General features: G+C 38.0%; 1 protein-coding gene across 1 annotated transcript; it reads right to left on the bottom strand.

Annotated features, from left to right (window-relative positions):
- Positions 1 to 8666: 8666 nt before the first annotated feature.
- MMAA (metabolism of cobalamin associated A) lies at positions 8667 to 15336 on the bottom strand. The gene is made up of 7 exons (XM_075751251.1): positions 15233 to 15336; positions 14362 to 14824; positions 13141 to 13263; positions 11634 to 11804; positions 11229 to 11314; positions 10463 to 10612; positions 8667 to 9014 (listed from the first exon to the last, which is right to left on the bottom strand). The coding sequence occupies exons 2-7, from the start codon at positions 14780 to 14782 to the stop codon at positions 8727 to 8729; spliced, it is 1239 nt and encodes a 412-aa protein (XP_075607366.1). The 5' UTR covers positions 14783 to 14824; positions 15233 to 15336; the 3' UTR covers positions 8667 to 8726.
- Between the last annotated feature and the right edge of the window lie 297 nt (positions 15337 to 15633).

Raw genomic sequence — 15633 nt, 5'->3', positions numbered from 1 at the left:
CAGAAAACAAAGGACAGGAATAGGCATTACTTAGCAAGGGTTGTGGATAACGCTTGGGAAACAAAGGGGGGCATTTCCTCTCCTAGGCAGATAGCTTTGACTTGTGTGGAACACCCTGATGCAAACACACAGGCCTTGATGGTCACTTTTACCTCTACAACTTACTCCTGCAACATTTTAGAATTAATTTTCTTTTACCCAACAACTTCATGAAAAAAAGTTTACATTTCATCATCAGCCCAAGATCAGAGGGTGACGAAATCAGGCAGTTCCTAGTGAAGCCTTTTACCAGTTTATTACAGCATACCGTCAGCCGGGGCAAACGCATCCCTCCTGTATTTTGACCCGTGGAGGAGCTCCCTACCACCTGGGATGCCGAACAGAGCACCCAAGGGCTGAGCGCTGCTATACAGCACCATCTAAGGGCTCTCTGTAAGTACGGCAACTGCAACGCAAGGGCTGCTGCTCCCAGCAAGCCTTCACGTTCTCGGTCACATCCCCTGCCCTCGTAAGAAAACTTTATAGGCAACTGGGTTTTCTGTGAATCGCTGTCAGTGTTTCATCACGAATCGTCCAGGAAATGAAATTACTGAGTTGTTGGCTGAGGAATAATTTTCAGACTAAAAAGAATTACCTCTGTTATTTGTAGCAATTTTGTTTCTCTCTGTTGCAATTTCTTGGTATGCAAACAAGGTGGTTTACTACAAACACTCTAGATTAAGCACAGGAAGAGAGAAAATGTTATGGCTTTTAGATTTAGAAACTAAAACCAAGAGTAGCCTTAATTCTATCCAGTTTGTGCAATATTGAAATCTCTATTTCAGTTTTTCAATGCAAAATTATTTTTCTTCCTAAGTTATACAAGTCTTGCTTGTAAAAATCTTTTTTTGGGGGGGTGATTTTGTGATGCAAACTACATGAGGAAATGCACACAACCTGATGATCCACTTAATCTAGCCTTAATCTCAAGCAGCATTCAATAAATAAAAAAAAAAAAAAAAAAAAAGAAACCAAACCCATTCAAACAGTCCCACAGAAATGTCCTTGCACTTTACATTAAGGGATACATGTTCAAAATGTTAGAGAGCTATCCAGACTAGATTCATTTTTTACAGGATCCGTGCATGTCTCCAGAGCAATGTTTTCTAAGATGAAAGAGCTGGCAGTGGACCAAACAAGATTATTTTAATTATTCCTGTTTCCCTCTGAAATTTCCTGTCTCATTTCTTATGAAATTTACTACCCCAAAAATGGAAAATTGACACACCTAATGAAACAAAACTCAGGTGGCCTGTATTCTAGGACACCTGTTCACTCACACTTAGACACATGCTCAAATGCTGTCCTTTCCCGATGTCAAGGTGTGGAGAAACAATAGCATTTCTAATATGAGCGAGTGCACAGCAAGGAATTGTGTGCGGTGGGAACAGGTGTGTGGAGCAGTGTCTGCAGCTAAACTGAAAGCCACATGCATCCTGCAAGACATGAAACTGGGACTTCCCTATTCAACATGTCATAATTCAGAATAACTGATTAATCTGGGTACAGAAATAAAACATTCAGTGGCTTTTAGTTGTGCTAGTGCTGTACAGTGGGCACAGTCTGCCCCGTTGTTGCAGATGTGGAAATGACAGCACTAAAGATTCTCACAGGAAAGACACTTTTTCACTCGTAAGAGTGCCACATTCTAATGGATAGCTAAAAGGAAAGGTGAAGGATAACAATATTTTAATTATCTGAAGTTTGAAACATTAATTTTCAAATCTACTCAGGTTCTATTGCCGCTGCACACAGAAAGAACCAGTCGAGTATTCTGCATCACACACTACCAAACAAGTTTTTTGCTTTTACCAAAACTCTTTTTAAAAGCTTATTGATTTTGACCTAAGTTCGCTCCTTCTCCTGTAAATCAGAGGCTAAGAATGTGACTTCAGCTACTTGTTTTGAATCCTGCAGATATCAAATATTAGCAGCTGTTCACTGCAGACAGACAAATTGTATTCACAGCTCAAAAAAATAAAATAAAAAAATCCTCTTTTGGTGAACACAAATTGCTCTGTTCAGCAAGCAAGGGCACGGAAAGTCATTGCTCTTAGTCTCAGCAGTTAGGATTTCCAGGTAGATCACTTTGTTAAGATTTGTAGAATTAAAAAAAAAAATAATTATAGCAATATTTGCAATGTAATTCACATTCCAGTTTGCTGTTTATTTTACCTGATTGAGCTCTGCCGGATACCATACACTTGCCATGTTTTTGACATGACACATAGGACAGAAACCAGTTTCTCATGTGGCTGCCTTTTCTAGAATGAGCATCCAATCTCAGTCATGCGATTACAGCAATATTAGTCCTCTTCATGAATTTTATGAGACTGGGACAGGTGAACAGCAGAGTTTCTCTTTGAACTTCATAAGAGAAGGGACATCAGAGCGTAACAGGCTTGTGAAACACATGCTGACCTTTTTAATATGTGACCCGTACTGCTGTTAACAGCTATCAACGATCCTCCAGTGTGATAGAGGGGAGAAATCAGTAGTGGAGGTGAGAGGAGTAAAAGGAGAAAACCAGCAGACTGAAAAGGCATTATTTTCCACATAACGTCCACAAGCTTACAGATGTCTCAGGATCGTAACATTTTTGGCAGAAAAAGTATACAAATACTTAGCTGGTTTTTATTTAGATCTAGAAATAAAAGACAAGCATCTGAGTAACAGTAAAAGCTCCTAGTCTAAGCTTCTGACATCGTAAGGCACGTTGTTGCAGCTGTGATGTCACTAAAGATCCTTTGTTCAGTTAGACTAACAATTTACAGTTTAGAAGTAAGGTGAAACAAGCAAATTACTCTTTGCACTTATTTTACAGGCTTTGCCAGATTTGATCAGATTAAAAAAAAAAGGGGGGGAGGGGGAATTGTCTTTATATCTACACTCAGTGCAGATCCCTAATCATTTTCAAAGATATTGAATATCCCTTCTAGTTCAGTTTGTGAAATTCCTCCAGAAGATGTAAGCCAGGAAATTCTTAGCGCCCTAATTTCCCTTTCCTCTATGCATTATTTTGCCTACTCCAAAACACTGGGAAAACCTCTCTAAATAAGAATAATCCTTACTGTGATGACTGAAGTCTGTTTCTCCTGCCATAAAAGGAGGGTCTGACATCACAGCTCAGCTCCTTTTCTCCATAAGCAGCAGGATACATCTTGGTACAGTTGGCTTCTCTCTAAACTTCCCATCCCCCACACCTTCCCCTAGGATGGTGCCTGTTTTCTTCTAAGACTTGATGAGAGAGAGAAAGAAGACTAAAGGGCAAAGGTAACAAAGGGGTCAAGAAGAGAGAGTTTGCCACAGGTGCTGCTAACAGACATGGAACAACAGTTTCACACGACTTCAGAAATCTTTGTCTTCTGCTAGTGAGCTCTGTCCAAGCCTGGGTTCACCAAGGTTACAGGAAAAGAAAAGGTTGTACTTTTGTTGATCAATGCTGCTAAGCAACAAGTCATAAAAACGAACATTACTCTTGTCTTCCACTGGTTGTAATTAGAAAACTACAAACAGGATCTTTGTGTCATAGATTCAGGGCTGAGAGAAACCTTTAGCAGTGTGACTTTGTAACGCTACGAGCCACACAGTCAACAAGAGTATCTTCTCATTATACCTACACTATGCATCCCCAGCCATTGCAGTCTGCCATACTGCAGGTCAGCTCAGTCATCTTAAGTTATAACAGCCATTAGGTTATAATAGGTTATAAGCTTTAGGTTATAATAGTCACTTTCAATAGGAGAAACAAAGCAAAAATATTGTAAATCCCTGATTAACTTTATGACTATTTGAGTAATTTAAAAAGGTGCATAACTAAACTAAAGCCCTCTACCAGTCAAAAAGATCTAACCTTAAGAAAAAATGAAGACACAGTAACTAACATACAGCAGGAACTCACTTTGCCATAGCATTTTAAGGAAAAATACAGGAATCTCATTATGCATTCTGCAAAGTAAAAGCTTTTCACTTCTTTGGTACAAGTGATCAATCATTTGCTCAAACTACAAGGACTTCTAGCTTTTCCCCACTTAGAGCACAAATACAAACAAAACTGCCTAGTTCCAAAGGACAAGTGTCTGCATTAGCCTGGTCCCCCACACCACACAAATCCAAAAGATAGAAAAGGGAATTGAATTTATCATTTTTGTAAACCTCACACAGCAAAACACTGTGGATCACATCAGTTTCTGCACCTTGCCAGCAAATTGTCTAAGATAATTCTTATGCTCCCATGAGAGAAAAAAAAAAAAAGAGAAAAATTGACATTCTTCTTGCTGTTCCATAATGTACCCTCTCCATAGAGTACCATGAATGTCAGCTCCTCTTTTCCATTTTTGTTTCACCAGCTGAACCATACCTTGGTACAGCAGGAGGGAATAGAGTATGCCTATCAGACTTTCATTCCAAATATATACTGTAATTGCTTATGAGTTTTTTGGTTTGAAATTTTTATTCTCAATCTACAAATCGTGTTAATGTTCTAATATTGGGTGGGTGGGTTATATTTAAATAAATTGTGAGGAATATGACCATGGAGTATCTGAGCTAGGTTTTGGAAGAGGAACCCTGTTGCTAGTCATGCTAAAACATAAATACATGTTTTATCAACTTCTGTTGGATCATTTTTCAAATGATAACTGTTTGTAGAATAATCAGCAGGAAGAGTTATGGAAGGACTAAGCTCTGTAAAAATGTTTCTCGTTTTAACCCACAGATAATGTTACTTTCTTGACTGTGCATCCAAGGGCAAGCAATAAAGCACTCTGAGCAAGGAAAAGTAAAGGTGAAATAAATACCTTTACACCACTACAGAGCAAGTCGATAATTGAGCCTTGCCACATTAAGAAAGAAAACTTTAGGATGGGAACTGCATAAGTTAAGGAAAAAAAAAAAAGGTTAATATTCTTTAGCTCGATCCTCATCCCCAAAAATCTCAAGACCCACGAAGAGACAGCCAACATGCTGCAGATTTCACCAATAAAGAAATAATGTATGTGAGGAGAACATAAAGACCAACAGCATGCATAACAGGAAGTAACGCTTTACAAAAGGTGAGGGCAGATTAGATATCAAGGAAAAGTTTTCTACTACTAAAAGCAGGACATTAAAACAGAACAGTAGTCAAGAAGGGATCACTGGGTCCTGTCACCGAAAACAGAGAGATTAGATATGAAAGGAGTAAGTCACACTGAGAGCATGAACTTGCTAAGAGCATTTTTTCAACCTTAAGTAACATGGCCGTAAATATATATGGGGCTCAGAGTAAAGACTACTGAATGTAACCCTTATACTCTACTGACCTGTTTGAGAGTCCTGGGTAAATCACTTGATCTCACCACACTCATTTTTCCAGCTGTGAAACACCAGCAACATCTATTACACAGGGACCTGGGGAAAAGTTTCACTCTTACATACAACTGCAAGACCTTGTAGGACACAAGAGTTTATGTATCTGAAAAGTTTGTTCCTTACTTCCCGTATTAATTTGTCTAACAGTTTATCATACCTCTAGCTACAAAATTAAGCTTGCTATTTTCTCATACTGTTCTGCAGTAGCTGTGGTTTTAAATGTTAACATGAGAGCAACTTAACAACTCTAGCAACTAAGAATATGTCAACATCCTACTCAACAGATTTGTTTACTATCTTTTTTCAGAAGCCTCTTTACTTGAATGACAATGTTTTAATGCATTTTACATTTTACCCCAATTAATCCCACAGAGCCAGAACCGATGAGCTAGAAATGCTCTTTCCTATCTTGGGAAATACTGAATTGTTTACTAAATTGTAAGCCTACCAGCTAAAGCTATGCAGCCTTTCTGAAGACAATGCATTTCACCAGCCCACAAGGAGATAAACAAACTGCACAATTAATTGAATAGCAGTTGACTCCAAAACATGTCATAGCAAAATCTTACAAGCTATTTAAAACACAGAATTTGGTTCTCATGTGTGAGGCCCAGGTCATAGTTTGTGCAGTGCAGCTTTTCAATTTGGTAGGGGAATCACTGAAAACAAAGCAGGGGCCCTTACCTATTGTGCCATTTCTGAAGACCCTTTTCAGTATAAGGGTATTTCTCTAACTGAAGCATGAGGCACAAATGAACACAAAAAGGCGGCAAATCTAATTTTCATTCAACGCTCTACTTTAAGAAGAAAATATAGCTAGATGAAAAGTAGAACTTGCTTGAGCCATTGTACTGTTTTCTGCTACGAGTTCATTAGTAAATTAACAATACTTTAAAAGAAGCAACAAAACAAGAAAATAATGATGGCCCACGGCTTGAGCGGATGGACAGATCTGCATCCAGAAAACACCCTGAAGAAGTGGTAACACATATTGTGCTCAAGCAGCCATCATTTAAACAACATTAACTGCGAGTTCTATTTACTTGCTTTACAGCTCACGTACAACGCACAAGGAAAACAGCAGTCCCTCACAAAAGTAATGACAATAATAAGGGTTTGATCTAACAGATAAGCACAAATGAGGTCCCCTTAAAAACTGTCACCTGAAACAAATGGACTATCAAAAAGTTGAGAACTCACCAGTTAAAATGCTGCTGCTCTCATTAATTCATTTTCCACCTGACCTGCCATTTCTTCCACTAGTTACCATCAAAATACAGTTAATTTTTAAAGCTGAAAGGATAGAAGACATTGCTTTTGGTTTGGGGCACTTTCTGTCATATTTGCTAGAGACTTTTTAAATAGAAAAGAAACTCTTAAATGCTACATTTTTTTCCCAACAACTCAGCATTGCCCTAACAAAGTTGCTGTGCTTCTGCCACCCCCTAACATTCCTTCAGCTACACCTACGTAACTGGTTGCAGCAATCCCAAATTACTCATCTGGGATGCAAAGTTTAAGATATAGGAATAAGGGGGTCAGAGCAGACAATTTATGTGGTGGAAACCAGCTATACAGGTGCAAAATTAACAAAGAAATGCCTCTGGCTGTATGTCCCACAAAACATCACAACACTCTTCATTAATATTTCACTGCAAATATACATGGGGATCATTGCTTTTAATTACAAAGTATTTTTATTTGTCTTGCAGTTGGCCTTTGACTTTTGGATCATGCTTCGTATTTTTAGAGTAAAAATATATGGACAGTTACACAGACACCATCATACAATGGGAAAGATAACTGAAATGCTGAAATGCTAGCACCGAGGATGAAGTTTCTTCTACTTTGTTTAATTTGTGCTACTTTAACAAACCAAAGGATACAAAATCCTCAGCATTTTTCAACAATTATTCATCTTTTCTGATAGCTGCCAAATTATACCTACGCAGGAATCAAAATTCTGAAGCACAGAGGTCTAGCAGGAAAAAGTTAACTTAGTTGGGAACACGCTATGACGATTGGGATGAGGGGAAGGAAGAGAAAGGGGAAAAAAAAACCAAACAAGGAAAAAGAAAGATCACTGCTACCCTGAAATTGTCTCAAAAATTCAGACTTGGGTTGCCAGAACTCAAATGCTCTGTGAAAGACATAGTTCTTAGGAAGCCAAATGGGTGAAACTGAGCTAAAATAAAAATTAAAGACACACCTTTTATGTATATGTCCAAAAAAATCAAGACTATAAAAATATCACTTCCAATATTGTTATTTTTTTTTTAAAGTCAATTCATGTAAGCAACAATAGACTCTCAAAAATCTCATGCTATTTTACTGGTTTTCTCTCAGGTCTCCAAACATCAGCATTTTTTCCATGTTACCCTTCATATTTAGTAGGTACCAAATGAGCTCTGCTTTCTGGATCATGATTTACAAAAATGCTTCCTCCAGATTTGTTCTCAAGGGAAATTTTAAAAAAAAGAAAATACTTTTGGTTGTAAACAGTCATGTCTTCTACAAGAGAGGGGAAAAAAAAATCCCAAATGGGCATTTTGTTTGAACCCAAAAAACTTAGATCAGAAAACCTCAAACCACTGCTACTAGAGATCAATTATTCTAGTATAAAGACATTTGCTATTAAAACATCACGGATGACATTTGTTCTATTTGATGTCTGCATTTAAAAAAAGTAACTAAATTGTGCTTTTGTATTACAACATCTATTTAGAAACTAGGACAGTTAAAATTCCATTCTCCTGGTGTATAATAACTAACCATAGCTTCTAAACAGGGACCGAACACCACTGTATTCTATTTATACGCATACAATTTATTTAAACTGAGACGGTGGTCAGGTGCTGCCAGGGGGTCCAATGTTCTTGCTGTCACTCAAGGTGAGGAAAGAAAAAGCAATCCATACTGGCAACAGCTGATACTATATTAGAATGGAAAGCTGCAGTGTCAACTGCTCTAAGACGGTCCCATAACTGGAATAAAACTCTGCACCACCAGAAATCTTTCTGTCCCACCCTCCCAAAAACCACCCCCATTTTGCCACAGGCATACATTCCTGACCAACAGATCTCTCACATGTACAAATAGAATACACAGAAATGTACTTTTTTCCAATATAGTCTGTAGCAATCTCTGAGTGAATGTCTGGAATTGTCATAATCTTCACATATACAGAATCCTACAGAATTTTTTTTGCAGAGTACTGGATAGGTATTCTATTAATTGCTGCTGTAGTAGAACATTTGGATCCACACGTAGAAAAATTGTATTTAATATTCACGTTTACATAAAGCACTTAACAAGAACAGGGTAGAATCCAACGCTTAGAGACCATCTTTGAATGCTTTCAGTAGCAGGTCGGCTGCCAGCCCAGGAGACAAGACACCACTAAGAACTTTTTCTTCTAGAAGTGGAATCTTATCCTTGACTGCCAAGTGACTCCGGAAATGTTCCAACATATTTTCTTGGATGAGATTCCACATCCACACTTTCTGCTGTTTCCGTCGTTTGGCAATCAACTCACCACTTGTGAGCATGAGGTCACGAAATTCTGTCATTTTATCCCACATATCTGAGATACCTTCTCCAGTTTTGGCAGAGATGCGCATTACCTGTTGGATTCAGAAGAATTTTTAAAGACAAGTAACTACTGGGCTTGAGGGTTCAATTACTGCATCAGGTAGATGGCATGAAAATTAAGAAATGCATATCACAAGCTTACTTCAATACGCTCACTTCATGAAGCTCTAAGCAGTTTTGTGCTGCTTGGTTGGTTTTTTTTAAATCTCAAAATTTGTATTCTACAAATTATAAGTGGACCCTGAGATCCATAGTACTTGGGATAAATAGGCCTTGTCCAACTGCTTGTATGAGTGAGAATCATTTTTAACGAGTCTTTTAGCTAAAAGGTACAGTTTTACTTAAATGTAGAGTTAATTACATATTCTGGTAGATATACTCTGGTAGCTATTCTTTTGCACTTAAATTCCTGAAAGGAGGTATCGTGACTATTTTTTGCATTTGCTTTCCAGACAAGGAATTCATTTTGCCAAAAATATTTCTGCAATCCAACATCGTCTTTTAGAACAAACAGTTCGTTTGGTTGTTGGTTTTTTTTTTAAAGTCCCCAATCTAATGGACAGGATATAGCCTCTACACATCATTATTTTCTTTCTTCAAATTGTCAGACACTGCCATCACTGAAAGAGAGACAGATTTCTGATAACTTGCTTAATTCACTGGTCTCAACCAGTTCTTTTGGATCATGTTTATCAGATGTGACCTCTCATCAGATCTAGAAACAAAAATTACAAAATGACGGCTAAGCCTCAAGCAGCCCAGCTGATTTAAACTTAATTCAATGGGTCAATTTTAATTCCAGGGTAGAGCAAAACTCCTTTATATATACGTGTACATAAATAAAGGGAGAGTGTGTGTGTGCTTATTTTGTATACACATATTAAAAATTGGTACTGAATCTTTTCCTTAATAACTTACTATAATCTTTCAGTAGATGGAATACTCTATTAAAACTAAAGGCCCACAGAATGAGAATTCAAATAATCTAGACATTGCATGTACAAGTAGATGAGGTGCTTGCCAAATAACTTTTACTATGTGAGAAATTTAAAAAAAAAAAAAGTAAAGCAATAAAGGAAACACATGAACAAGTGAAAGAACGAAGATAAGCACAGGCTTGAGTTACAGAAGAGGGAGAAATAGCTTATAGGACATTTTAAGATACATATAGTTTACAAAAAGCAAGAGAAGTTTGTACCACTACTGATGTTAGTAATAGGTCTGCTAGTGCTGAGACTGTAGTTCAGGACAGAAATCATGGGGAGCAGGACTGGCTTTGCACAGTGTTTCATGCAGCACATCTTGAGATCAGAGGTGAAACAGAAACAGCAGAAACAGCAATAACTCTCTAGCACAGTGTAAAACTAAACAGAACTGAAATTTTTATAAAAGACCCCAAACACACACCAACAAACCCCAAAGAACACAAAAAACCACCCAACACTCCCCCCCACCCCAAATCATAGTGAAGTACACAAACCTTTGGTCTCCAAACTTTTGAACGTTTGCGTAGCAGCTTCATAGCACTAACATATTCAGCTTGTATTCTCCGTGCAGGCACAACTAAATCACCATCAGCTTTATTTATAGCAACTAGATCTGCCATCTCAATTATACCCCGTTTGATACCCTAAACAGAACATGGAGAGAAATCATGAATACCCAGAAGGACTGTGACACACTGATTTATTAGAAAAACCAGGTCAAAATGCTTTGTTAGTTTCTGGGGGCTCTTACTGACTTTTTTGTATGTGCATGCACATGTACATGCTAGTCACGCAAGAGTAGTACCAATGACCTCTGTTATTAGTTATTACTCTACTCTGACACAAGAAAACTAAATATGGATATCAGCGTTGACAGGATAACCTATTTCATCTGTAGAGACTTAAGTTTAACCTAAACGTGACCAAGTTTGCAAACCTATTTATATTGATTTCCATTTTCCTGTAATACAAAGCCACTCCCCAAAATAATATATACCTAGTAAACATGCCAAAGTAAGTTAGAAAGTATTAAAATGATACATCCTAATACTTCCAAAATCAAGCGGGGGGAGGGGGGGAGGAAGAGAATATCAGATCCTAACTGTGCAATAAATTGCTAAGACATTGAAAAGACTTCAATAGCAGCAGTGTAATTTACAAAACACCATTGATATGGACTTGCTGCACAGGTAATATGTCTTGGATTTAAGTTTCTCTTTCTAGTCCTAGGTAACGCTTATTAAAGAAACTGAAAAATACCTGTAATTCATCTCCACCCGCAGGTGGTAGCAGTAAAATAAACATATCAACCATATCAGCCACAGCAAATTCTGACTGTCCCACACCTAAAAAATTAAATCCAGAGTTCACAATTTATTCCAATCTTTCAGTCCCATTAATGACACTAATTATGACAGATCTCAATATTGCACCATGAACAAATCCCACTAACAAATAAAGACAGCGTGAAATTCAACAGTTTTTACAAACCAGTGTTTTTACAAAACGTACAGGACTAGAAAAATTGACAGAATGGGCATTAATTTTCAACCAGTAGCCATGTATGAAAGCATAAGCAAAATCAAGGATGAAAGTATGCAATCAGTAATACACCTTATTTAGATATTACACCATGATGATTGAAAGAAAACCCTAAGCACATACCTACTGTTTCCACAAGAACAACATCATAGCCACCTCCTTCACACAGGAGAATGGCTTCATTTGTGGTCCTGGTTACACCTCCCAGTGTCCCTCTGGTTGGAGATGGTCTAATATATGCATTCATGTCTCTTGACAACTCAGTCATCCGTGTTTTATCGCCCAACAGAGAACCTGAAATGTTTAATGTAACATTATTTCAAAAGTGCAAAACAGCCAAACTTCCCCCTCTCCCCCCAATAAATGAGTGAGAAAAGACAAATCCCTTGGGCAAAGTCAGTCAAGTAAGAATATCCCAATAACAGTTGCTCAAACTTTGCTGAGGACTAGTAAGTTACTGCCTATCAGAAGCTGGAAAGGCCTAATAAGCAGACCTTACTGCTACCAAATATGAAGAATTTGTTCTAGGTCAGAATGAATTCTGCAATACCTAAATGGCTTTCTGAGACCTATATACAGCAGGCCACACAATTAAATCTTTGCTGTTTCTGTCCAAAGGGACAAATTTCTGCTTTGTGATTCTGGTATTTGTTGATGGTGGATTGTTCTTGTTTTAAGAAAGCTGACATGAATCCCTGCCTTCCTTCTACTCATACAAACTTTAAATCGGATTCAGTGAGATCTACACATGTGATGCACATTCCCAAAGATGAGAGAAGTTCAATTATTTTAACTGCTGGAGTCTTGCTGTCATATTTTGCTATTCTATTCATGCATCTTGAACGTATGCATTCAAGAATATAGTCTTTCTTAGCTCCAGATCGTTGCAATGCTGATAGGTTTTTTCCTTTTTAAATAGTTACACATTGCAACATCTTCTCAAACAGTGTAGAAGCTAGAAAAAGGAATGATGTTCCCTGGCAGCTACCCATTAGAAAAAGATCAACATCAAGGTTCTATTATTTATGTCAGAGATACCATTATTAATCAAGCCCAGTCAGCTATAATTTCCCTACAATTTTTTATTTGAGAGTGACAGACTGCAGCCACACAATTCTGAAGAATTTCAAATTTAGAAAAAAATAAAGTATCATGCTACAAGTCAAATTGTCAATGATACTGCATCAAGAAACCTTGAAACCAGTATAGTCAACAGAAATCCAGAAATTCCTATTGAGAACAACTAATGAATGTTCTAAAATCCAACCTGATCTGCATGTTCAGACTGCAGCATCCTCTAAATAGCTTTAAGTTAACACGTGCTTCCTGCCCAGGGATCAGCATTACCATTGTTGAAACTTAAGCAGAAACCAACACCCTTCTACTCCTTCATTCTCAGGGGAATAAATAAACAAATAGAACTAGAGAGAGAAAATCCTGACAAAATTAGGACACCAATATATACTTCCCAATTTCATATCACATGGGGGGAAAAAAATGAAAAGTTAATATACTTATTTTCAATACTTTACTTTTATAGACTCCCAAATTTTCCTCCATTTGCCCAAAGAAATACTCCTATAGTTGACAAGGTGTTAGAAAATTGACTCAAACTTTAATTCACACTCACCACCACTTGTGCTGGAGGAAGGGTCTACAGCCAAAACAGACACTTTGTATTTTCTTTCTGTAAGCATCTTCCCAAAGCATTCTATAAAAGTCGATTTCCCAGCACCAGGAGGACCAGACAACCCTAAATAATCACATTAGGAAGAAAACCACATTTTGTTAAGCAAACAAATAATGTATCACATGAACACTGTCAACATCTAAGTTGATAACAATTCAGACTTTAGCACAACACAACAAAGGCAAATGAAAGCCATGCTACAACCCGCATACCCAGCTAAGCAGTTGTAATTGACTTGAAATACATTACCTTAGATAATCCAACACAGCAGCATTCACTTCACCACCCCTCACCCTACCCACACCAACGTAATATTGGGTTTATCAGGCCCTATTTCCCCTCCTCCAAATAAAATTATCTATGCTGACTTATACTTCGGAACTTTAAAAATGTCATATTCTAAATCTGTATTTTTCAGATTTACTATTCATAAAAGACACACTCTAAAAGCAAAAGCCCTTAGCTTGAAGAACTGTTATTTCAAAAATATTGGACGATTTACTTATGTGTCAAAGCATGCAAACTAAGATTAGCTTGTTAACCTCCACCAAATACTTCTCGCTTTCACGCCCAAGTTCTTGTTCTTACTACCTTTGTACACACGAGTGATGACAGCCAGACATTACATATTTTAGTAGTCTTTCTCTTCGCAAGAATAAAATATTACATAGTTTCCAAGACAATCAGGTCCAAGTCTACTCAGTCAAAAACTAGACTGCTTTAAAGTAAGACCATAAAACAGGAAGGTACATATTTTTCCTTTTCTGGATTAAGGGATTCAGGAAGTATTCAAGAAAACATTTTCTTTGGGAAAAGAACAGGTCTGCTAAACTATACCCTTCCCTATTTACTGTAGATAATAGCTGTATCAATCTGCAAATTACCTAACATTTCAGCTTATAACAGTTATTTAAAAAAAAAAACTCCAAATAACTGTGCCAACCTCAAGAAGCAATACTTACTTCTAGAGGTTTTGAAAGTATTTTCCAGTTCAAGCCATAACTCTACTGAACAAAAGAAGTGATCTAGATTGGTTACAAACCACAAGAAACCAATTGTCCAAGACTACAGACCATGCTGCTTAAAAAACAATAGCGATAACGGAAGGTGAGGACTGTAATTCTGTCAAAGCAACTACTGGACAGACATAAAAGGACTAACCCACTCTAAAGGCAAGTGGTTTTCCTTGATTTAATTTTTCTTGTTCCCTGTGGTAGGATAATACCTTCTGAAGGAGCACCTGGGCTATTTTCTTCTTCCTACTCTGAGTTGATTCTACAAGTGTAATGGCTTCTGCTAAACAGGCTCTATGACCCTGGATTAGTCCATTGTACAGTCTGTCTACGAGTCTTTGTTCTCTGTCAGAAAGTCCCTCTATTTGCTGGTCACGGGCCACTTGTTGACACAGCTCTATCCTCAAACCGTTTGATGAACACATCCATTTTGTACGATAGTAGTGCACTGGCGCAAGAGATTCCATGCACTGCAAATCAGCTCTGGAAGCGAAGTGAAAGTTCATGAAGTATGTTCTTCTAAAGAAATAAGAACAAGGGAATCTCAACAGCAAAGAGGGGATCTTCATCTTGTTTGGAATTAAAAGCACCAGAGGTATCACTTCACTTCTGTTTACAGACACCTTAAAGAGAAAGAAAAACATTTTTACTTCTTTTAAAGCACTTGTAAGGATTGTGTACACAGGCAATGAGCAGCTTTTATTTTATCCATACCTGTTTTACACAAAAAAGAAAAAATAGTTCCCTCTTCCCATGGAAAAAAACAGAACAAAAAAGAAGCTATAGAATCTTCAATAGAATAGCATCTCTTCATTATCATACTTAATAAATAAAATTATTATTTTTATAAATAAGCAAATAAATATAAAGCGCTTTTAAATAAGACAGTCTGTAAGAGCACACACAGCACCCTAAAAATCCAGGAACAAACTAACTAAACCAACCCTTACGCTTACTGAAATTGCTGTATGGTCTACTTTCACGGCTGCAGGGTTTTTTAAACTATTATTCAGGATGAGATTTTTGCACCTTATTTCCAGAAGAAATAAGTCCGTCACCGAGGCTCACAGCCCCGCGGCCGTTCGATCTCCTCAGCCTCGGGGCGACCGTTGAAGAGACAGAGACAGAAAGAGAGAGAAAGGGGGGAGAAAAAAACCCCGTCGCAGGGAAGTGACGCCTGCGACGATGCAACGCCGCGCATGCGCCGTTAAGGCCCGCCCATGCTCTGGCAGCGGAGAGGGGGGCAATGGCCGCCAGTGGCCTGCAAGAAAATGGGCAAGCAGGGTGGCGGCGGCTCCGATCGCGTCCGGGAGGACGCGATCGGAGCCGCCGCCACCCTGCTTGCCCTTCGGCAGCCATCTCCCCCCCCTCCTCAGCAAACAGCTCCTTCCACCTCGTCCTAGTCTCAAAAAAGTGACTC

The sequence above is a fragment of the Balearica regulorum genome, chromosome 4 (assembly GCF_011004875.1).
Source record: "Balearica regulorum gibbericeps isolate bBalReg1 chromosome 4, bBalReg1.pri, whole genome shotgun sequence".
Taxonomy (NCBI): Eukaryota; Metazoa; Chordata; class Aves; order Gruiformes; family Gruidae; genus Balearica; species Balearica regulorum.
The sequence above is the reverse complement of the archived record's forward strand: the minus strand, read 5'-3'. Positions and strand labels throughout refer to the sequence as shown.